The 23,496-nt window shown below is 39.0% G+C and overlaps 4 protein-coding genes and 1 pseudogene across 4 annotated transcripts; 4 read left to right on the forward strand and 1 right to left on the reverse strand.

The window, feature by feature from the left end:
• Positions 1-4,236: 4,236 nt before the first annotated feature.
• Positions 4,237-5,918, reverse strand: LOC149096582 (uncharacterized). Its single transcript, XM_089281226.1, has one exon. The coding sequence runs from the start codon at positions 5,843-5,845 to the stop codon at positions 4,469-4,471; it is 1,377 nt and encodes a 458-aa protein (XP_089137352.1). The 5' UTR covers positions 5,846-5,918; the 3' UTR covers positions 4,237-4,468.
• Positions 5,919-5,942: 24 nt separating this feature from the next.
• Positions 5,943-8,537, forward strand: LOC149096583 (uncharacterized). Its single transcript, XM_089281225.1, has one exon. It carries the CDS (start codon positions 6,081-6,083, stop codon positions 8,298-8,300), a length of 2,220 nt encoding a protein of 739 aa, XP_089137351.1. The 5' UTR covers positions 5,943-6,080; the 3' UTR covers positions 8,301-8,537.
• A 1,288-nt stretch (positions 8,538-9,825) lies between these two features.
• Positions 9,826-10,541, forward strand: LOC149096584 (uncharacterized; annotated as a pseudogene).
• Positions 10,542-14,424: 3,883 nt separating this feature from the next.
• On the forward strand, positions 14,425-18,436 carry LOC110039765 (uncharacterized). The gene has a single exon (XM_089281313.1). It carries the CDS (start codon positions 14,633-14,635, stop codon positions 16,478-16,480), a length of 1,848 nt encoding a protein of 615 aa, XP_089137439.1. The 5' UTR covers positions 14,425-14,632; the 3' UTR covers positions 16,481-18,436.
• Positions 18,437-19,967: 1,531 nt separating this feature from the next.
• Positions 19,968-23,373, forward strand: LOC110039630 (uncharacterized). Its single transcript, XM_020744759.2, has 4 exons — positions 19,968-20,131; positions 20,273-20,563; positions 20,952-21,009; positions 21,656-23,373. The coding sequence occupies exons 1-4, from the start codon at positions 20,129-20,131 to the stop codon at positions 22,327-22,329; spliced, it is 1,026 nt and encodes a 341-aa protein (XP_020600418.2). The 5' UTR covers positions 19,968-20,128; the 3' UTR covers positions 22,330-23,373.
• The last annotated feature ends 123 nt before the right edge of the window (positions 23,374-23,496 follow it).

Raw genomic sequence — 23,496 nt, forward strand, 5'->3', positions numbered from 1 at the left:
TATTTTGATATTTGATATTTGATTTGACGACATCTTCTGTATTTCTCCAGAATGACTCAGTAATTAAACGAAGCTCAAAACTTAATCATTTTTTTTTTAAATGTTTCTAAAAAAATCTCTTTGAGTTTCTGGTGCAGTTGCTTTATTCCTCTAATTTCAGAAGACGAAAGTTTATTTTATCGGGTATTTTTTCAAAACTTATCATTGTAAATTTTAAGACGCAAATTTAAATCTAAATATCATTCAATAATTCTAAAGTTAAGTTATCAATTGCAAACATTATAATTACAACAATTAAAACGGAATTCATCACGAAAATGGTATCTGAAAGGAAGGAAAGTTTCCTACTCAAAACTTTTATATCTTTTCTTTCAAAACAAGAAAATCTAATTAAAGTTTCAAATTGAAAACGGCTCCCCAGTGGATGCTCTAATTAAAAATGCCAGCTTACAGCCATTTTCATAACAAAAGATATTGGTTAAAAATGCGATGAAAAGACACATGGGCAAACGTTAATGTAAAAAATTAGGAAGGAAAGGCTGTCAGCTTGTTACCACTTGGCTTCACACTAGAAGCTAAGTTAATTTCAAATAAGCAGTTGACTCAAGTGAACTTGAAAATCTCAAGTCGCACTTTAGAAAACTTGGCTTCACACCTGATGACAAGGTGTGTTACTTGAAGCATTTTCGTAGTAAAATCGGTCATACATATCAAAAATGTGATAACATTGTTCGTCAGTAAAATCGTGAAGAAATGCATATGGTTGCTTCGTTTCTAAAGAGCAAAGGAACAAACGACATCTTCTGTATTTCTCCAGAATGGCTCAACGCGGTTTTCGGCAAAGAGATCGCTGTATGGCTTTAGCTAACCTAAAAAATGCATTTCCGTGTGACTCGTCCAATGTTCAACCGCGTTTTCCGAGTGCAAAGAAATGACCCGGTTGAAACTTGAAACAGCAGCTGGTTTGTAATTTCAAGAAGAGCATTTGGTGTCGGATGATGTGAAAAGCGATGGTTACGTTTAGGCTATCTATGAAAATGAAATTCAAACAATTAAGAGCCAGTGCCTATAACTATGGACCAGACAACGGCACAAGTCGAAAAATTGATTTTGCTCATTTTTTGCCCATAGATTGGCCCTAGCAAGTAAACAAACGAACCATAGTTAGTTTCTGCTAATGTAGCTTTTTGGGGGAGAAATTTGCGAAAAACGATTTCAAAATCTACTTCCGGTTTTGCTGAATTTTCCGAACATTTGATTGCTTCGCGCTCCGCAGAACATCTACTTGGGAATCTTTCAATGGATTTTATATTCAGTTCAGGTCTTCGTGGTATGACTGAGCGAAAAATAAAATAAATCAAAGTTAGTTTTGAGCCCGAAAAGAGATCAAACTGACACGCAAAATTTTACAATGTGTCGCAAACGAATTATAGCACTAAAATATCGCCATATTTTTCTATGGGCTATGATTTTAAATGTCATAAAAACACTTTCTACGGGTTAACTGTACACCCACCTGTTTGAAAATCAAAAAACATCTCTGGGCAAATGGTTTTAAGTCGCCCGCCTTGGCCTCTGCTTCTCATAAATTGTTCCCTGAACCGCCGTGAGAATGTAAACAATTGCGTGACGCGGGCGGTCGCCCTGAATACATAATTCGTTTCCAACAAACCGCAGATGGCTATCTTAGAACATTTGGGTGAAAAAAGAAAAACATAATGGACCACTTTTAACTTTAATATTTTGAAAGTCATCGCTTTGGAAATTTCGTTAATTAAAAACGCCAATTAAAAGCAATTTACTTGGAGTTCGGGTGTTACTGCTATGTCGTTTTAAGCTGTCGTTCTTTCTTTGATCATTTTAATTACAAGAACGAGTTCTAGAAAGAAAATCGTTCTAAGTTCATTTGTTAAGCGTAATGACAAGTTGATATTGTTGGTTTGTAGCCTTACGTGATCTGAAGGAACGCTACAGTGATTAAATTTGTATTGTTGATTTCGACGGATCGATTTTCGGTTAAACCTTTTTATTTGTACCCGCACATTTAGTGCCTTTTCTACTGCTAAAAAGTCGGAAAAAGTAAATTAAACAAATCCTAAAAGTTTAAATTGTAAATAAGAGGCATCAACAGTGCGAGTGTCTCGGTAAGCTGTTAATTTGAACAATTACTGTGCTGGACGGATTGCTTTCCAGGTTACGCACGTGCTATACGTATAGTTCATTGTGCGCAAATGTTCCTGTTTGAAACAACTGAAATGCTCAATGCTTTTTTTCTTTTTTCCTTCAGTCTTAAAACTTAAGTTTAGAGTTAGGCTAAACCCTAAGCTGTTTTGGCGGCCAACCTATTTTTGGCTAATTGCTTAATCAAATTATATATATATATTTCATTGAAATTCGCTTTTCCGTGACCGACTTCCGCGAACAAAACAAGATGGATGTTAGCTCTTCATTTAAGACTACAATCCTGGTCTAAAGTGTTGGGACAGTTACGGCAGATGACTTCACAGGCAGCCTCTCTTAAGACCAAAATCGCGCAAGCCCGCCTACCCCCCTCCCCCCTGTCAATGTTGATAAAAATCTTGAAGAAAAAAATTCTTGACAATAGCTTCAGAAAAGCCACGTTTCAAGAATTGCTCGCCTCCTAGAACTACAGTATTCTCGAACTAAAGAGACGATAAGATAGATATTCACGTCTTATTCCAATAATAACGATTTTTCAGCAATCGCTTTCGGTTCCAACACAACTGTCTAACCACTTTCTATTGTCCCTTTTTCCTTTTTTCCCACATCCGATCTAGTCTTCAGAATAGCTTCATTTTCTTGCAACATTGCTAGGGGGAGGGGGTCAATTGTACTTGCTTCTATTCATCTTTTGTTCTAAAACGTTAAGGACGTAGTTGAAATCGTGGATTTTAGCGCGCAAAAAGGGGAGGTGTCCCAACAACTTATGGCCAGGATTGTAGGTTTACACTAAAGGAAGTTTTTCCGGATTCGTAATGAATCCGGAACGTTTTAGTGCCGGATTGATTTTGCTGTTTACACAAAAGTGGACGAATCCGAAATAAAAACTTCCCTGTTTGGTCGTGTCTCCGGATATTTTGAATCCGGAATTTAAAGTGGGAACTTTGAATCGATTTTCTCTCGAATCCGGATATTTTTCCGCCTGTGATCTTTTGAGTTTGCGGTGGAATGAAAATGGCGGATTACATGATCCAGTCGTAGTCGAGTCATAGGCACATCGATGGCCATTTGATGGCGGTCGCTGGGTGATTACCTCGTGCTGTTTCAGGTGTAGGTTATCACTTTTATAATGGGTAATGCCATATTCCTCAGAAACCCAATTTATGCTTTACTGCGCAGATGACGACGATGGCACGATCAAAAACCTCGACGGTTCTAGATATTAAGTAAAGACCAGAATAAATACCTGGAGGGACCTGACATGATGGACAACAGTACCGTAGTCAGCGAGTTGAAAGAAAACTTCAGACTGTCTCAACCTACCCCTAGCCTTATTTTCGGAGGCATTTTGTTTCTTGTTGTCGAGGCAACAAACTGCTTATTAACCATTCCATCATGAATGTTCCCGGAGTTATCGTCGTGTGTAAACGGTTAAGAATCCGAATATCCTTTCACTGTAAACCCCTACTAGTCCGAATACTCTAAAATTGATGAATCCGGGAACTTCTTACGAATCCAAAAAAAACTCCTTTAGTGTAAACCTAGTCCTAGATCGACCATTGTAATGTTTATTTATCTACCAGTGTTATGATCTGCAAATTTCAGTTAATTGATCGAACAACCAAAGTAGAAAAGATGGATTTTTTCCCAGTGTGATTGAAACTTAAACGCAATTTCTTCCTCGGCTAATTCGATTGAAGAAATTCCGGGTTTTCTAGCTGAGTTTGAGCATATTGTGTAGGTACAAATTTCCTACACAGCTAGAAGAGCAGAGATGCCGTCATGTAGTTAGTAGTTTATAGAATTTATGGTATTTCTACTTGACTTTATTTGTCAGTCAATGATTCAATTGCCATAAACCATAGAGGATTGGTAAAGTGTATCTCTAAAACTGCCACTGTATTGTAAGTTATCAGTGAAATCAATAAAATAAACAAGTGTTAAAATCGTTTCCCGGAGTACTCACGGCTGTAGTAACGTTCTCTATCGGGGAGGCGTGGGTGTTGCAATGCAAATGAAAAAATATATATATTTATACTAACTTACAAGATTAAATTTGGAAATACAGTTAACGATAAAGATTAGCGAAAAAACTGAGCAACGACGTTTCGGTGTCATCCTGGCACCATTTTCAAGTTAAAAAATATTTGTGCGAAAAGTAAATTAATTTATACCAATGGTAGAGGTGCGAAATTGAATAAATTAAGATTAAGATAGCTGTTCAATGTTCATGTTCATTCCAATGAGGTGTCAAACACTGGTAATGAGTTCAGTGTCTGTTCAAAGCCTAAACAAATACTTTTGCGCGAATGGAGTCTGACTGTGTGTTAAGGCTCGGTTTCTTCTTGCGAATCCACAACATTTCGTGGATCAAGCAATCGAACTTTCCCTGACATTTCTTTAGGATCTTAAAGTTGTTAGTCAGGTCACCAACTGTATCAACTCGGTGTTCATTTTGAAGGTGTTTTCCGATGGCGGTAAATCGGTGTTCCTCAATGCGCTTGTAAAGATGACGGCTAGTGTAACCGACGTATTCTGCATCACACAGATCACATATATAGTTATAAACAACGCACTGTTGATTGATCAAAGGTGGTTTTGGCTCTTGTACTTTGAGATCATCGCCAATTTTACGGCTTCTGAACACCGGCTGTAGTTTGTGATCAAGTTTATTACTCAAGTCCGAGAGATGTTTCTTTACTATGTCCGCTGATTTCTGGTCTTTAAAAGGAAGGACAATGCGGTAGATATTCTCTGTTGGAGGCGTCGATCTTGTGTCTGGTGACATCACTGAATTAACGAAACGGGTGATTGTGGAGTTCACAAGAGAATCTGAGTACTTGAGGTTAGAAAAGATCAGTTTAAGGCGTTCGCATTCTGTTGAGAATAGTTCCCATGTTGAGGACAAGCGGTAAGCACGGTTTAACATGGTTTTAACTAAAGATCTTTTATAGCGGTTGTCGACATGACTTTGGTGGTGTAAGAGGAGACCAGTGTTTGTGGGTTTACGGTAAACACTTGTTACCAGCTTGCAGCCCTTCTTGCATATTTCAATGCCGACAAATGGTAGCTTACCGTTAGATGCGATCTCCATGGTGAAGGATATGGATGGATGACAGTTGTTCAAAGTCTTCAGAAAGGCTTCTGCGGTTGGTATGTCTTTCATTGTGGCTAGTGTATCATCCACGTAGCGTCTGTAGAAGTCTGGCAACTTGTTCTCGTTTTGTAGCTTTTCCTCGATAGAACAAAGAAAAGTATTGGCCATTAGGGGACCCAAGGGAGAGCCCATCGCTACTCCATCAATTTGTTGGTAGAGTTGACCGTTAAATTGAAATAGCTGGTCCTTTGTTGCTACTGACAACAGTTCAATTAGATCAGCTTTGCTGATGTTTAGATGGTGTGTTTTGTTAAACCAGTTGTCAACAAAAGCTCTATCAGCAAGGATCTCGATGGTTTCTTGTAGTGGGACGTTCGTAAATAGCGAAGAGACATCATAAGATACTAGGATGTCAGATTCGTTGAGGCTCAGATTGCGAATCTCATCAGCGAAGGAAAATGTGTCAGATATTGTGTAGCTGTTGATCGACAGGGGCTTCAGTTTATCGTCGAGCCATCTCGCGAGGGCGAAGTTGTAAGTACTTGTGGCAGATAGAATGGGCCTCATCGCCAGTTTTTCTTTATGAGTCTTTGGCAGACCATAAAGATGGGCGAGTCGTGATCCTTTCGGGCAAACTGAGTCGGCAATGCGAAAACAACGCGAAAACCAGCTGCAGTACTTCAGGCGACTTGAAGACTGCAGCAAGAAACAAATCCAATGCGATGGAGCCATCGAGTTTCTTCAGCTTTGCCAGAATTTCGAACTAACTCCTACCTTCGCCAAAGTTGATCAAACAAAGCATATGAAATGGTCAAAGGCTTCCGAGCAATTTTCAACTAATGTCATCGCAGAAGAACTAAGGGCAAAAGTAAAGCAAAATGCGACACTGAAGAAGGAACTTAACGGAATCTACGTTGAAATACGCCGGAATTGTTCATCGCTCCAATACATGTGCATCCTGAGAACGATGGTTAACCTCCGCAAAAAGCACTATGAGAAAATGATGAGCGGCCATATCAACAAAATCATGAAGCTGCTAAACAAAGATCACGATGTGGACAAACATATCCAGAACATTTCCTCCTACAAGCTTTCATTCTTCCAGAAGCTTGTTCTGTGTCGAGGTTTGAAGTTTTCCTTGCCGCAACGCATCTCTTCAATGGACATTCAAGCTAGCTTCGAGAAAGCCTTCTGGCAACTGGAGCCTTCATTATCCGACAATAAGAAGGAATTAGCTGCGGCCACCCTTCGATCGATCGCGTTTAACTACATCGAGTGCAAAGCCCCCAAACCACCGAAAGCGCTACAAAGAGCTATTGAGCAACTAAAACGAAGAGATGACATCGTAATCACGAAACCAGATAAAGGTACAGGAGTAGTTGTTATGGATAAGGCAGAATATGTTCGCCTTTTGAGTGAATCTTCCATCAACGATACAGCTAAATTTACCGCCGTAAGTTCGGAGAGACCCAAGACGCGTGGACGACCGCTCAAAAACTACCACCCTTTACTGCAGAAAGAGAAACACCTTGAATCTGTCGTGCGCAAAATTCTCCCAAAACAGATTGCCGACTCAGTTTGCCCGAAAGGATCACGACTCGCCCATCTTTATGGTCTGCCAAAGACTCATAAAGAAAAACTGGCGATGAGGCCCATTCTATCCGCCACAAGTACTTACAACTTCGCCCTCGCGAGATGGCTCGACGATAAACTGAAGCCCCTGTCGATCAACAGCTACACAATATCTGACACATTTTCCTTCGCTGATGAGATTCGCAATCTGAGCCTCAACGAATCTGACATCCTAGTATCTTATGATGTCTCTTCGCTATTTACGAACGTCCCACTACAAGAAACCATCGAGATCCTTGCTGATAGAGCTTTTGTTGACAACTGGTTTAACAAAACACACCATCTAAACATCAGCAAAGCTGATCTAATTGAACTGTTGTCAGTAGCAACAAAGGACCAGCTATTTCAATTTAACGGTCAACTCTACCAACAAATTGATGGAGTAGCGATGGGCTCTCCCTTGGGTCCCCTAATGGCCAATACTTTTCTTTGTTCTATCGAGGAAAAGCTACAAAACGAGAACAAGTTGCCAGACTTCTACAGACGCTACGTGGATGATACACTAGCCACAATGAAAGACATACCAACCGCAGAAGCCTTTCTGAAGACTTTGAACAACTGTCATCCATCCATATCCTTCACCATGGAGATCGCATCTAACGGTAAGCTACCATTTGTCGGCATTGAAATATGCAAGAAGGGCTGCAAGCTGGTAACAAGTGTTTACCGTAAACCCACAAACACTGGTCTCCTCTTACACCACCAAAGTCATGTCGACAACCGCTATAAAAGATCTTTAGTTAAAACCATGTTAAACCGTGCTTACCGCTTGTCCTCAACATGGGAACTATTCTCAACAGAATGCGAACGCCTTAAACTGATCTTTTCTAACCTCAAGTACTCAGATTCTCTTGTGAACTCCACAATCACCCGTTTCGTTAATTCAGTGATGTCACCAGACACAAGATCGACGCCTCCAACAGAGAATATCTACCGCATTGTCCTTCCTTTTAAAGACCAGAAATCAGCGGACATAGTAAAGAAACATCTCTCGGACTTGAGTAATAAACTTGATCACAAACTACAGCCGGTGTTCAGAAGCCGTAAAATTGGCGATGATCTCAAAGTACAAGAGCCAAAACCACCTTTGATCAATCAACAGTGCGTTGTTTATAACTATATATGTGATCTGTGTGATGCAGAATACGTCGGTTACACTAGCCGTCATCTTTACAAGCGCATTGAGGAACACCGATTTACCGCCATCGGAAAACACCTTCAAAATGAACACCGAGTTGATACAGTTGGTGACCTGACTAACAACTTTAAGATCCTAAAGAAATGTCAGGGAAAGTTCGATTGCTTGATCCACGAAATGTTGTGGATTCGCAAGAAGAAACCGAGCCTTAACACACAGTCAGACTCCATTCGCGCAAAAGTATTTGTTTAGGCTTTGAACAGACACTGAACTCATTACCAGTGTTTGACACCTCATTGGAATGAACATGAACATTGAACAGCTATCTTAATCTTAATTTATTCAATTTCGCACCTCTACCATTGGTATAAATTAATTTACTTTTCGCACAAATATTTTTTAACTTGAAAATGGTGCCAGGATGACACCGAAACGTCGTTGCTCAGTTTTTTCGCTAATCTTTATCGTTAACTATACTAACTTAAAAAAAAAAAAAACATTTTCCATTATTTTATCCACACAATGTTTCTAAAATTGCTTTCATCGGATTGCTGGAAACGAATATTTACTCGAGAGTGGCTATCCGCGTCACGCAATTGTTTACATTCCAACGGCGGATTTTGGGGAAAATGTATGAGAAACACAGGCCAAGGCGGGCGACTTGAAACCATTTGCCCAGATATATTTTTTGATATCCTAACAGGTGGGTGTATATTTAACCCATAGAAAGTGTTTTTATGGAATTTAAAGTTATAGCCCATAGAAAAATATGGCGATGTTTTTATGCAATAATTCTCTTGCGACACATTGTAAAATTTTGCGTGTCAGTTTGATCTCTTTTCGGGCTCAAAACTGACTTTGATTTATTTTATTTTTCGCTCAGTCATACCACGAAGACCTGAACTGAATATAAAATCCATTGAAAGATTCTCAAGTAGCTGTTCTGCGGAGCGCGAAGCAATCAAATATTCGGAAATTCAGCAAAACCGGAAGTAGATTTTGAGCCCAATCGGGTCGAAATCGTTTTTGCCATATTTCTAGCAAAGAAAGCTGTATTAGCGGAAACTAACTATGGTCCGTTTCTATTCTTACTAGGACCTATCTATGGACAAAATACAAGCGAAATCAATTTTTCGACTTGTGCCATTGATAGGCGATTTAGGTCCATTTTTATAGGCATTCACTCTTAAGCTGTCTATCGGTCCGTTCATCAGAATTGTAGCAACGCTGCACATAGCTTTTAGTTGGCTTCCATTTTCTATTGGTCAAGTGCGTTCTCAAGTGTGGTGTGCACCATACTTGGCGGCGCACTTCGACTTCTTTGATCTACGAACGCTTCCATGGTCACTAAGTAAAGTCCAAGTAAGTACATTTTACTCCTTCTCACTCAAAGTAGGTTCCAAGTGCACTTAGATTGTCCTTACAAGCTCTAGTGTGAAGCCTAGTTTTAATAGCAGGAATATTTAATCGACATTAAGATAAAAAGTATCCTCACTCTATGGCTCATTTCAATAATATTTATTTACCTTACTGCTATGATCTTTTGCAGATCAATCAAGGCCTTGGTAAGTTCAGACAGAATTTATAAATCACTTTTCTCTGACTATTAAAGATATTTGTTTCATGGGATTAACTTAATTTGGTTTAATTATGTGGTCGTTTGTGTCATATTGCCACTTAAAATTATATTGAACAATATCACCTTATTGTCCTTTTCAGTGGAGTTAGAAATACTAAAATTGTTGTTTCCCAGATCCGCCTGATTCATCGCGTAGGTTCCAGGCCGGAGCTGGCTGTTCCTTTGTGCAAGTCCCTTTCCTCAGCTCTCCATCCCAGTGGAATGCATTGGATTGATGTAGATGGTGCATCCCATGCCAACCCGTTCAAGGATTACTGTAAGATGGACACCGATGGAGGAGGCTGGACTCTAGTGTGGAGTTACATGTTTACTGACTACGAAAACTTTGCCAATAAGGCAAACGCGATTACTCCCAGGCCTAACTGACCAGCCGCGTCCTCAGTAAATATTCTGGTATCCACTACCCCGCCATCACATGAAACTGACTATAAAGCTGTAAATTTTTTGCTTTGGAAGCAACTTGGAAGGGAATTCCTCTTCAAAAGTAACATCAACAATTGGATGCTTTGTTTACCGGAAACAGGTAGTTTGGTTGAATAGCAGCAGGGAAAAGTCATTTGTGAGTTCATCAAGCGCGTGACTGCCACGCGTTAAGAAGTTGCCTCCGCCTTTATTTTTACATATTAGATATCCCTGCGGTCCAGCTTTAAAAGTACCCAGCCGGAAGAGGATCAACAGGGGCTACTTATTATTACTTTGACGGCTGCACAGGAAGGGGTTTTCCCGCACATGATCCCTGCGGACAAATGCGGGATGACGGCCTGAAAAATGTTGAAAATCCTCATGGGAATAGTTTGTTCGCTGGGTTATTTTACAAGGTCGAGCTAAAGTTTTATAAGTTTATAACTTTATAAGTTTGTATACCACTCTGTAACGTGTCAATAACTCAAAAGCGTGCATGGCGTGTACTACTCAGTAGTTTGCCGGACTATTGCCTAGAATTTACAGTTTACTCTCAGGTAAGGCCATGAGCCGAGAGGCCCTGTTAGGGGGCGGGGGGGGGGGGGGGTGCCCGTGGTGTAGCACGCTCCATTGTTTCAAAGGCTACACAACAAAGCATTTGCAGGCCCACCCATTGATTTCTTATGGAACAAATCAACTGAACCCACATGGGAGCATCATTCGACTATGACAGCGACTTTAATATTCAACCATCATCAACGTTGACTTCGAAAGTAAACGTGTAATTTCAGAAGTCACGGTATTAAAATACAATAAAAATTTAATTATTTAAAGTTACGATTGTCGTGCTCTGAATTTATTAAAGGGGTGTTGCAATGACTTACGCATGAAAGAGGGTTTGATCACAAATTTTTAAAAAAGTCGAGCAGAAAATTCAAACTTTGTCCTTATGACTTGGAAAGATTGCTATCAAGAACAACTTGCTCGTCCTTCAAAACTTCACAGAATATATCCCACTAATTTGGTTTTCTGAAGGCATTTTACGAGTTAGCGAAGGAATTCAGTTAAAAACTAAAATGCAACAAAATCCACGCGATAATGCCCCTTGAAACTGAGACAAGCGTGTGATAAGCATGATAAGATATCTATATTTTTTCGCATGCAATTACCCCATTTGTAAAATCGAAAAGGGTGGACACAAATTGCACCGACAAATCAAGACCAGAAGTGTGTGTATTTGATATGTTTGTTAAAGAAAATTAAAATTTTAGATAACTCACCAGTAGCCTTTTATCATTGTAACGGTTAGCTTTTTTCATTTGCATTACAATGTAATCAAAAGTGGATCCGAGGCAATTTCGAACCGAGGCATCCCTCAGTCATTTTTTTGTTGTTGTTGTGGTTGTTGTCTTGTTGCTTTTTGAAGGATGGAAAGAAAAACACTGCTAAATACCTAGGAAGAGAATTTAACCATATACTTTTCCTCACTTATAATTTTCTCTGGCTATGGACTTGGCACAAACTTCGAAATTGGCCGAAATTGCCACACTTACGCGCTGGAGTGTTATGCAAATGAGTGAAGTTAACAGTGAAAACGGCTCTTGCACTGACACTTAATGATCGGTCCGGTATCAAACTTGGTGTGACCGACCGACCTATTAAAATCTGCTACTAACCTTTTTGCGCAATTATATTAAGGTAAGACCTTATCAATATCCCACCAACAAAACTTTAGGGATCGATATATATGAGCTGTTACACAAGCCAAGGAATGAGCAACCAAAATTGACGTTTGATGACTGAAAGAACGGAAAATATGCCTTTAGATCTGTTAAGACACTAACTGCATGATCGACCATCAGCAAATAATTGCTTGTTCCTGTTTACGTCTTTACAGGAAACTGGTTTGTTTGGAATTGAACAGATCGAACTTGTGAGAAAACACCAAGATACATTTTTCGCTACCAGATTGGTATTAATAAGAACATTTGAACACTAATTGGAACAAGTCAAACAAGTCGATCAGTCGTTCTAGAATGGTTTTGACTTGGACGCACCCTTAAAGCTAGGAAGAGTCATAATAAAGGACATGCAAATTATGCCCCGAAGCAAAGTTACAATTTTAAAATTTTCATTGAAACGTTGAATGGAATTGAAGTGGAACACGATAAGTTCTGTCATCATACATTCTTTTTTTCATCATTTCACATCTAGGAGCAAGACCACCAATAAACCCAAATTCCAGTCATCATGAAGTGTGACCAAAATGACGTCTTACACGCCGCCAACTGAACAGAAAACAGTTCCTGTTTGTTGCGTCTTTCCAGATCTTTTTTAATTAGCTTTTCGGTTTGTTTAGTTCTGTGTTATGTTCTGCATAGCGCTTGTATAATCGTATTAAATATCGCTGTTATTACCTGAGTCTGATATCGTATTCGTTTATCATTATTTACTAAGAATACCATATGGAAAACGAGCGAGTCTTCGAGCTTAGTCAATATTTCCTTTTACGCAAACAGCTTCCGAAATAGCAAAAGCTTACTCTCATCTTTATCGTACGTAAGTGTCACATAAACAGAAAAGTTGCAAGCAAAATATTGACAACTGAAATTTAAGTTCAGTTAAAGGGTCAAACACATTACGCCATAGATATCATCAGAGTGAAATTGTCGTAAATTTACACTTCTCCTCAGGACTGGAAATCATCCTAAAGCACCGAAGTTTGCTTAATAAGTTACTAACTGTTTATCTATAATAAGGAAAGGTTTAATGAATATCTCACTAACACAACGTCTCGAATTGAGGTATTTTACAGAAGCAAAGGAATCAACCCAAATTGGGGTCTGATGAAGCCATTTGACAGACAGAACGGTAAAAACGCCTTCTATCAAGACATTGAGCCCCTGCTTGATTGACCATCAGCAAATGTTTGCATGTTCCTGTTTATGTCTTGTAAAGGAGTGTTTTGTTTGAAACTGAAGAGATCGATTTTTTTTTTCTCAACTGGTAAGAAAAGACCATAAATACAGTTTTCGTCACTAGATTAATAAGAACATCGATCTGTGCATTGATTCGAGCAATCAAACAAGTCTGTCGTTCAGGAATAGTATTGACTTGGACGCGCCATTAAAGCTTGGAAGAGTCTTAATAAAGGACATGTAAATTATGCCCTGAAGCAAAGTAACATCAGGAAAGTTGTCAAGGAACCGTTTCATGGAATTAAAGTTGATGGCTCCAAAACGTCAAGTGTTCTGTCATCCTAGATTCTTTTCTCTATCATTTCACATCTTGGAACTGCACCGCGGATAAATCCAAAGTCTAGTCATCAAGAAGTTCACCCAAAATCATTTCTCAAATGCCACTTGCATAAGGATCAACCGTTCTTGTTTTTCTAGTTTCCAGTCAAAAACGCAACATTAAATTTCTGAAACATCAAAGGGTCTTGTATTATTCGGGATTTAAGTTAAGTAGGAAAAAAAACGAATAACTAAATGATTATCATATTAACGTAAATGGTCAGCTGATTTGGCTGAGAGTGTTGTTGTGGTTTTTTTTTTTTTTTTGGTATTCGATTCATTGTCTGTGTGTTGTACCAATATCACTGACGACTTTTTAATAATCATTGTTACACTTAGGTTAATGTGTTTGCTGCAAGGCAAACTTGGCGCCGAGCAGTCTTGCAATAAGGTTGCTATTGTTAAAAACGACTAAGAGCTACTGCTTGGTTCCGTTTGTCACTCTGCATAACCTAGCACGGCTCAGAGTGCAAATACCTTCCAAAGACCCCAACTATCTACTTTATAGTTTAGGGAATACTGCACTGATCAATCCAGGGGAAGGAGGGGAGCTTTTGGTGCGGAGAATGGACCTTCTTGTTAAGACCCTTACCTTATTCCAGAGTACTGTGCAAAATAGTGATAAAAATAGTGAAAAAAATCCGATCACGTTTGTAGAACATAATTATCTAAAACTTGTAAAATTAAATTAATGCCCGTGCACGTGTATGAATGTATTCATTGGGCAAAAAAGTTCCTGTTTGAAAGAATATGTTTTGCGGGTGAACATGTATTCCAAGGAACAAAAGAAGCTGAAATGTTATGCTAGTTATTTGAACACTGCATGATATCCAGTGATGCAAAACGACTTTTGGGAAGGTCTATTGAAGAAGTCGAACTGCATCGTCATGGCAGACATTTTTTAAAAGTTTTGAGAAAAAAAAGCATGGTTTGAGGATCGAAGCGAAGCCGACTTGATTTCGATTGATTTGACCACGTTTCGATACCATATCTCACACTTCTAGAATGAAGTTAGCACAAGTGTATGAATGTATTCCTCGGGCAAAGTCTATCAACTTACAATGACAGTTCCTGTTTGATGTGTTATTCGAATAAAGGATGTGTCTTGCGGATAATTGCATTCCAAGGAACAAAAGATGTTGACATGTTATGCTAGGTATCTCAACAACGGTCCAATATTCACAAATCGCTAGTGATGCAAAGCCAGTTTTTGGCAAAGTCAATCGTAGTAGACAAACTCCATCATCATGGCCGAAATTGTGGAATGTTTTGAGAAAAATGCAAGGTTTGAAGACGAAAGCGAGGCCGAATTGATTCGAGAGAAACTCGAGCAATTCGTGACCAACATTCTAGCGGAGGTGGAAAAGCGAGACAAGCGATTTCAGAGCACTCTTATTAAGAGCGGAAGTGTTTACGAAGGAACGAAGGTTTGCCAGCCAGATGAATTCGACTTCATGATAAGAATTGACTCACTCACCGACAAACCATCATTTCGTCCATGCGACAAAGGCGAAGGCTACGTCAAACTCCTCCTTGACGAAGAAGGGTGGGAAGAATTCAAAGATGAAGAGGGCTTCTTCAACCCACATATGCTCTCCCGCTTCTTCAAAAAGCTTGTCAATGCATCTCTTAGTGACGCCGAAGTACCTGAAGGACTGGTCATCCAACGAGTAGGACAAAGAATGTTTAAGGAAACATGGTGGCCTGTGTATTCTGAGATACTAGGAAATGTCGATGGCCAAGAAAGGTCTTCTGGTCTGATGTACTCGGAATCACACGGCCCGGCTACAACACTTACAATCTACTGGCAAGGCGGCAATAGTTACAGAAATCTGGCTGTAAGTGTGGATTTGACACTGACTTTGGATTACCAAGAATCCAAGCTACCCGTTGAGTTGACAAAGCTTTCACAAGAAATACAACCAGTTCTTCAGAAGTGTGGATTCCACGTTGTTCCCGCTGGATTTGACAGCTGGCGCATCTCGTTCTCCATGGTAGAAAAAGAAATTCTGGTCTCTTCCCCGGAAGGCTTGAAAACGTGCTACCGAGTCCTGAAAGTCGTGAGAGATGAGATATCGAAGATGCTGGGATGGGATTCATCTTTGGTTCCATCTTACATGTTCAAAACCGTCCTATTTTCTGAGCTGTTCATAACGGGCCGCTATCGCTGGGAAAAAGATTGTCGGGCGCAAAGAATAATTCAAGCTTTAGAGTTGGCTTTGGAAGGCGTGAAGACGGAGAAAGTTCAGAACTTCTTCATACCAAGACAAAATCTACTAACAGTGGCTGATCACGAGAACAAACTGCGCCAATGTGTCCTGGAAGACTTGTTAAATCAGATGAAGGGTTTGGAATTGGCGTACACACCAGAGGGCGCCAGAAAGAGGAAACAACAGATCAGAGTTTTACAAATGACTGATTTGATAGATTACATGATCTCAGGCATCCGTGCTGGGAAAAACCCTACTGCTGTCTGGAACAAAATGTTTGTGAACGTTAGTAACGTTCCTCAGTCTCGCAAGTTTGGCTGGTTTTGGAATCAGCTAACTGACCTCAACACTTCAGAACTTGATGAAGATGCCTACAGAAGGTTGAAGCAAATATGGAATGGGTTGGAAGCTTTCTTCAAGATGTTACTGAATACTCTTGAAGGGGAACTAAACATGTTAGCTCGTAAATTCTATATCAGAACCTGGGAGAAGAAAAAGAAATTCGAGTCTGAGAACAAGGAGCTGTCGGAAGAAAACGTCGAGCAGATTTCTCCGTGTCAAGTTGCTTTCGGATGGTTAGAAGATCTTGTTGATTGTTATACTGAAGAAAACAACTCAACCTTACCAATTATTCACAAGGCAGTGTCTTCTGAGTTCATCGCCTCAGGCTTCTTCAAAGACGTTGCTGGTGCTACAGAGAAAGAAGGTGGTCACAAAGGGCTTGCTTTCTTGAAACAGCGTCTCAAATGGCTCCTCTCATTGGTCCCCGAGAATTACATTATAGGCGCTGTTGTTGACTATGTTAGCCAATTAATTTTGCATTCTAAAGAAATAATGAAACGTAAACTCGATTACATCACGATACCTGAGTTAGATGTAGATTGAGCTTAGTGTGAGAATATGATCAAAGCTCAACTAATTCCGAGACATACCTGTGGACACTCATAAGAGGACATTTGTTTAGTGTTCTAGTCACATAGAACTCTGACATTACGTTTTAAATTTTCCATACCTCTGCTACAGAGACAATTTGTGTGTACAAGTGTGTGCCCTTATAAGTGGCTCGACTATATAACATTATTTCGAGAAGTTAGGTTTGACATGGAAAATTTTGTATTTAATTTGCCCTTTGATTACTGCGGGTAATCTAATCTACTGCTGGACCAGATTTAATCATATGTTTTTAATATTCTAGTAACCGTGTTATCTTCAAAAATAGGCCGTAGATTACAACAAATATTTGTTAGTGTTTACCCTTTGCATCAGGTAATCACTGCCAGTCAATATAGATCACTTTAATTTTGTTGTTACAAGCCTTGATATAGGGATTTAACTAAAGCAAGGTCATTTGTTATTAGTTCAGTGTATTATACGCACAATTATCTTATCAGTTTACCGTGGCTAAAAGTCTAGTGGAACTGTAGTTCCTTTTAAGCGAGCAGTTGCGGTTTCTGACAGAGAAAACAATTAAGGTCTGCTGAGATAGCTGACAATTTGACTCATTGACTGCCTGGTTGCCAATCCTTCAGTTTCGTTTGGCCACGTTATCGTAGTTCTGGAGTTGAATGATGCAGCCACTGCTGGAAGACAAATAGGACGCCCTCGCTCTTTTCTTGAAGTAAATTCGGATTATTCATTTGTTTTTCAGTATGTTTAGTTCAGTGTATTATACGCACAATTATCTTATCAGTTTACCGTGGCTAAAAGTCTAGTGGAACTGTAGTTCCTTTTAAGCGAGCAGTTGCGGTTTCTGACAGAGAAAACAATTAAGGTCTGCTGAGATAGCTGACAATTTGACTCATTGACTGCCTGGTTGCCAATCCTTCAGTTTCGTTTGGCCACGTTATCGTAGCTCTGGAGTTGAATGATGCAGCCACTGCTGGAAGACAAATAGGACGCCCTCGCTCTTTTCTTGAAGTAAATTCGGATTATTCATTTGTTTTTCAGTATGTTTAGTTCTATGTTATGCTCCGCGCTTGGCATAATCGTCTTAAATATAGCAGTTACTACATGTTGAGAGTCTAATATCGGTGTTATTCACGAGTATTTACTGGTAATACCATAACGCGAACGAGCGAGTCTTCTAGTTTAGTTTAATCATTTTCTTTTACGCAAACAACCTCCGAAATAGTAAGAGTTTACCCTCAACTTAATCAGTATTTATTCTCGGATTCTTCAATAAAACGGGCAATGTCAAGCACCATCACCTTTAAAGACTAGAGAAAAACAGAAGGTCGCCAAAGCCGCCATTTCTTTCACGAGTACTCACGTCAACGCCGGAGTCAGCTAAAATATAACGAGTAACCCGATTGGTCTTGGACATTTAAAAAGAAATATTTGATTGGCTAATACAAACCGAGGAGTGATATCGTATCATTTCCCGGGAAATGATGTCGTAATCACTTCCCTGGCGGTATGAATTTTATCCACGGCTTTTTCACACTGAATTCCACGCTTACCATGTAATAAAAAGTGTTATACTCACTAGTAATTTGTAAGGGAAGGCTTAATCAACATCTCACCAAATAAAACGACTGGAATCGATGTGTTTTCCACAAGCTAAGAAATCAACCCAAAATTGAGGTTTCGTGAAGCCATTTGACCGACAGAACGAAAAATTAAATATGCCTTCCATCAAGACACTTGCAATTGAGTCCTTGCTTGATTGACCATCAGCAAATATTTGCATGTTCCTGTTTACGTATTGTAGAGGAGTGTTTTATTTGAACTGAAGAGCTCGAACAAGTTTAATATCTCAATTTGTAAGAAAATACCATGACACATTTTTCGCTACTAGTTTGTTATTATTGACAATAAAGTTGACAGTTACTTGTGATAATACATTGCTCGTCGCTAGTCTTACGCAGCTTGTTTTGTCTAGGCCAAGGGACTCATAAGAGACCTTTCTGCTTGGCAAACTCGTTGAGCATTGCGCCTAAAGTCCCGTTCGCTTACAAAATGATGACAGCAATCTCGTCTTATGTTGCATATGGATTGCTGACAGCACAAATTCACCGGCGGGTCTAAAACACAGGTCACGGGTCACTGTTTTACCAATAATGGAACAACCCTAACCCCTTCCTAATGGTAACCTTAGGCCTAAATACTACACTAAGACAATGTTGGGGCTTAAGGTTAGTATTAGCAAAGGTTTAAGGTTGTTCCAGTATTAGTAAAACAATGACCCGTGACCTGCGTTTTAGACCCGCCACAAATTCACGAGTGAAAACTGACCATAAAGTTGACAGTTACTTGTGATAATACATTGTTCGTGGCTAGTCTTACGCAGCTCGTTTCGTCCAGGTCATTATTAATAACAACAGTTGTACATTGATTGACTTGGACACGCCATTATAGCTAGGAAGACATGCAAATTATGCACTGAAGCAAAGTAATCTTTTGAAATTGTCATTGAAACGTTTCATAGCACTGACGTTGATGACCCCAAAGCTTCAAGGGTTCTGTCATCATTCTTTTTTCTATCATTTCACAACTTAGAACAACACCGCGAATAAATCGAACGTCTAGTCATCACGAAGTGCAACCAAAATGTCTTAATTGCCTTTTACTGCATAAGGTCGAAATGTGTTGCCTTTCCGAAAATGCAACATTATATTTCTTAGACATAAAATGATGTTATATTATTCTTGATTTAAGGTAATTTTATGATTAAACGATTATCATAACAAGGTAAACGGGTAGCTCAGTTGGCAAAGAGTATTGTTTTCACATTTGTTTCAATGTGTGTGTGTTGTATCAATATCACTGATAACGTTTTAATAATCATTGTTATACCCATGATAATGTGTTTGCTCCAAGGTAAATTTTGCGCCAAGAAGTCTTTCGGTAAGATTGCTAATGTTAAAACAGCTAAGAGTTAAAGATCTGAAGTCATGTGTGCGTGAGTCGACGTGTTTATAAAAAAGACTATTGCAAGCATTATTTTGTTGGTTACAAAATAATGTTCTCGTTTTAGTTCCACTGGTTTGCAATCATCTGGAAAACCAGGGTTGGTGCACAACACTTTTCAGTTTTGAAGCTGAAGCCAAAACCTATAAAAATAACTTTTTGTACCGACTATTAATAAAGGCTACGAAAATTTTGCGGCAAGCCAAGCCAATAACCTCGACTAAATCGTTTACTTTCTCTATCTTTACCTCCAAGAACAGCTAAGTGTTTCTTTACAAAAGGTTTTATTAAATGTCGAATCGCGTTTTAGAATACTAGACAGGTTACCTCCAAAGAAGAGAAAAAAAAATAATGAAACACGATACAGAAGACAGTCATTCAAGTGCGATGTTTTTTTTTTGGAAACAATATATCAACAATTTCAATAAAGTTATTATAGTTCGACAATTCATTATTTATACACGCGCTGAAGGAAAAACAGCGTAAAACAGTTAAACACAGTGTCACGGATATCCAAAAGCTATAAATGAGAAGGCTTCACATGGGCTCGGTTGTTTGAAGAAAAACAAAACACTCGATATATCTACAGGAGCTTCAGCTCACACAAGGAAATTTAAAAAATCCATGGTAGGGCTGTTAAATTTCGAAGATATCAGGTCAATTTGTTTTAACGCACAGCTGCCACATTTCTCAGGATTAACTCAAATTTGCCGTTCGTTTCACTTTCATTTCTCTAGCTCAATGCCTGTCCATCGGTTTTCTTTCCAGAAGCCGCGGGGCACAGTTGTGTTCATACTGTTCTTAATAGCATCGACCAGAGCAGAACTAGATGGCTCTTTCTTCAAGATCAGAAAAAACTCTTTTCTGTCTGATGAAAATACTATTTGGAATGGAAAGGCTGCCTCCTTACTGTCCTGTTCACAAAAGTGTGTAAGGCAAGCTACTTGCAAAAGTGCCAGTTTTATGGCAAGCGAAGGAAGATGTTTGCTACACAATGAAAAACAAACGAAGCTTTCTGACAAGGTTTTAAAACGAGAACACTCGTTCTATTTGAAAAAGGTGTGTTGTGCAGTTGTGTTCTGGTTTAGTAACAGGGGCCAATAGACCGTTTGCGATACTTAGAATTCAGCTTGCCAGTGAGGCTTAGGGGAAACAAACAAAGGAAACTGAATGACCATGTTTATTCATCTCTTTTGTTTGTGTCCTCTAGGCCTCACTATCAAGCCGAGTTTTAATATATCGAAAGTGGCCAGATAGCAATAACGGAAAACTTTTTTGACCTTTGCCCTAAACTTTAACCTCGTCGCGTTTTGAACATGTAATCAGTCACTATTTAGTTTCAAAAAAAAATACCCTTTGATTCTGATAAAACTTGCTTTATAAAATTTATTTCACTTGTTCCCGCATGTTCATGCGTCTACTGATCTTTCATATATTTCTTTTTAAGGTGATAAAGGTTATAAATAAGACCTCGAGAACTTCGCTATGGACTCCACCTTCATTTGGTAAGCTAGCTGAGCAGTCAGCTTTTTTTTTTTTTTTTTGCCTTTTTTTTTCCTATCAACTTGAGTTCGGATATGATAACTAAGCAACTGTTCTTATTTTTCTTTAGTTGTATCAAACCTGGACGTGTCAAATTTTAAGAATATTCTGTTAGTTCTTTCAAGGTTGACTGATTGTAACTGGACGAAACTGATCAGCTGTAACAGAACCTTTAAAAAGAAGCTCTGCCATATGTTTCAGGCATTTTTTTTTTTGTAATAATGCACAGAATTAAGTTCAATCTGAAGGAAAAACCAAAATAACAGTTCACTTTTCAGGGGATTGAGGAACGTTGATGGCTACGATTGTGACAGTTTGCGAAAAAAAAAAAAATAATAAGAAAAGAGATATAAACTAAAATAGCCTGTGAAAAGACTCTCTAGTCGAGAATAGAGCGAAGAGAAAGCGGAGGAAAAAGGAAAGCTTTCCCCTCGGCCACTTCCCCCTCAGTCATATCTTTTTTGGCCCTTTCAGCCGGAGTCTGTTCACAGGCTAAAACTAAAATTGCTCCAGAATCTATAACCCAGTTATACTTTCAGGTGTCTTTACTTAGACTGACATCAGTGTTATTATGATTGACAAGAAATGCATATTATATTGATTAACAAGGCGCAGGTACGACCCAATCGTCAGCAGTCCCCTCGTGTCAGACCCTACGCAGTCAATCCTCGGGAGTTTATTGGATTGATCCAGACGGTGGGTCCCATACCAACGCGTTCGAAGCTTACTGTGATATGGAGACTAATGGAGGAGGTTGGACTCTAGTGTGGAGCTATACCTTCACTAATTATTATTTTTTCAAGGATGATTCAAACGCAGTCACACCAAGACCAAACTGGCCAGCGAGCTGGAAAGTTAATGTTCCCACATCAACTACTCCACCACTGAGCGAGACAGACTACAACGCCATGGACTTCTCTCTGTGGAAACAACTCGGCAGAGAGGTCCTCATCAAGAGCAACATAAACAACTGGCTGGTATGCCAACCTGGAACAGGAAGTTTGGTTGATTGGCAGGAAGGGAGTGTCAGTTGTCAGATTGTCAAACGCGTGACTGACGAGTGTCTGGAGGCGCCAGCACCTTCCTCAGTTTCACCTAGCGCTCGGGTTTCACGTTGTGGGCCAGTGTTTCTCTCAACCTCATTCATGGTTGACGCATACTACTATTTCGACGGTTGTAAGAGGAGGGACTGGCCTATCAATGATCTTTGTGGTATAAGGTCTTCCCAGTGGCATTATATGAAGAATGTGGAGAACCCGCACGGTAACATTTTCATTCGATAAACTTTCATCAACGACGTTTCATCGTTATCGATAATCCTTCAAATTGAGACCAGTGGTACTCTTAACCAAAGGTTGAAAACGTGTTCAGCAGTTAATCAATCAATCAATCAATCAATCAATTTATTAAAGTCATTGAGTGGGATTGAGGTTGCCCTCAGTATCCGAGCCAGAGGCTCATGTATAAAATGCATGACTAAAATAACACAGAGAAAATTAAATAAGTAATAACAAAGTTATATGTAAAAAAGATACATACCTGCAATTTTTAACAATTATCATGTTATCCAACTATCCAACAAGCGCGATAATAACTATTTAGTTATAAATATAAACACAGCTAACCTAAAATTGTGACGAAAATATAAAAATTTAAGATTGACAGTCATTACATAGACAACTTGTCCTTAAAGTTAAAAGATCAAATTTTTTTGAAATGCACTTAAGTTGGGTGACTGCTTAACAGGTGTAGTAACCTTGTAAGTGAAAGAATTATGGAAGTATTGGTTGTTATAGGAGTGTTGAACAAGGATGTAACCTCCACCCCTTAAGTTATAATGTGAGACAGGAACTTAAAGAAACTAGAAATATAACTGGACCCATTTCCCTTAATACATTATATAGTAATGAAAGTGAGTGTTCATTTCTTCTAAATTCCAAATAATTCATTTCCGCTATGGACAATATGGAATTGTAATCCAAATCATACCCAGTATTTAAAAGAGTCTTCGATGCATAATGATTAGCAGCTTCAAGTTTGTTAACTAAAGTTTTGTTTATTCCTAACAAATGTGGACTACAGTATTCCAGATGGGGTAAGATACAAGTCTTGTACAAAATTAATTAATGTTTGTATTACATCGTAATATTAACCAGAATACATAATAGCGTTCATTCGCATGTACCTTTACTTTCATTCGGATGTCAGAGTATTATAGGAGTGCTAATATCTTCAAGCAAAGAATAATAAATAGATCAATGAATAAAGCTAGGCAAGGTCACCAATTACACTTTAATAAAACTGATCGACAGTATTGGGAACAAGAAGCCTGAAAATCAAAAATACAGATATTATCTTAGCGGAAGCTATGCTTCGTTAACAATAAGCTGATTAGGACAACTTTGCCAATAGGGCAAACGTGGTTTCTCAAAGACCTGACTGGCCAGCCA

This window comes from Orbicella faveolata, unplaced genomic scaffold (genome assembly GCF_042242905.1).
Source record: "Orbicella faveolata isolate gen_17 unplaced genomic scaffold, um_ofav_v1 contig_48, whole genome shotgun sequence".
In the NCBI taxonomy this organism is placed as follows: domain Eukaryota; kingdom Metazoa; phylum Cnidaria; class Anthozoa; order Scleractinia; family Merulinidae; genus Orbicella; species Orbicella faveolata.

Excerpts from the sequence above, each read along its gene's own strand:
- LOC149096583 (XM_089281225.1), top strand. The coding sequence starts at position 6,081 with ATGAAATGGTCAAAGGCTTCCGAGCAATTTTCAACTAATGTCATCGCA.
- LOC110039765 (XM_089281313.1), top strand. The coding sequence starts at position 14,633 with ATGGCCGAAATTGTGGAATGTTTTGAGAAAAATGCAAGGTTTGAAGAC.
- LOC110039630 (XM_020744759.2), top strand. Across the intron at positions 20,564-20,951 it reads ACTCGTTCTATTTGAAAAAG|GTGATAAAGGTTATAAATAA; the intron begins GTGTGTTGTGCA and ends TTTCTTTTTAAG. Across the intron at positions 21,010-21,655 it reads ATGGACTCCACCTTCATTTG|GCGCAGGTACGACCCAATCG; the intron begins GTAAGCTAGCTG and ends TTGATTAACAAG.
- LOC149096582 (XM_089281226.1), bottom strand. The coding sequence starts at position 5,845 with ATGAGGCCCATTCTATCTGCCACAAGTACTTACAACTTCGCCCTCGCG.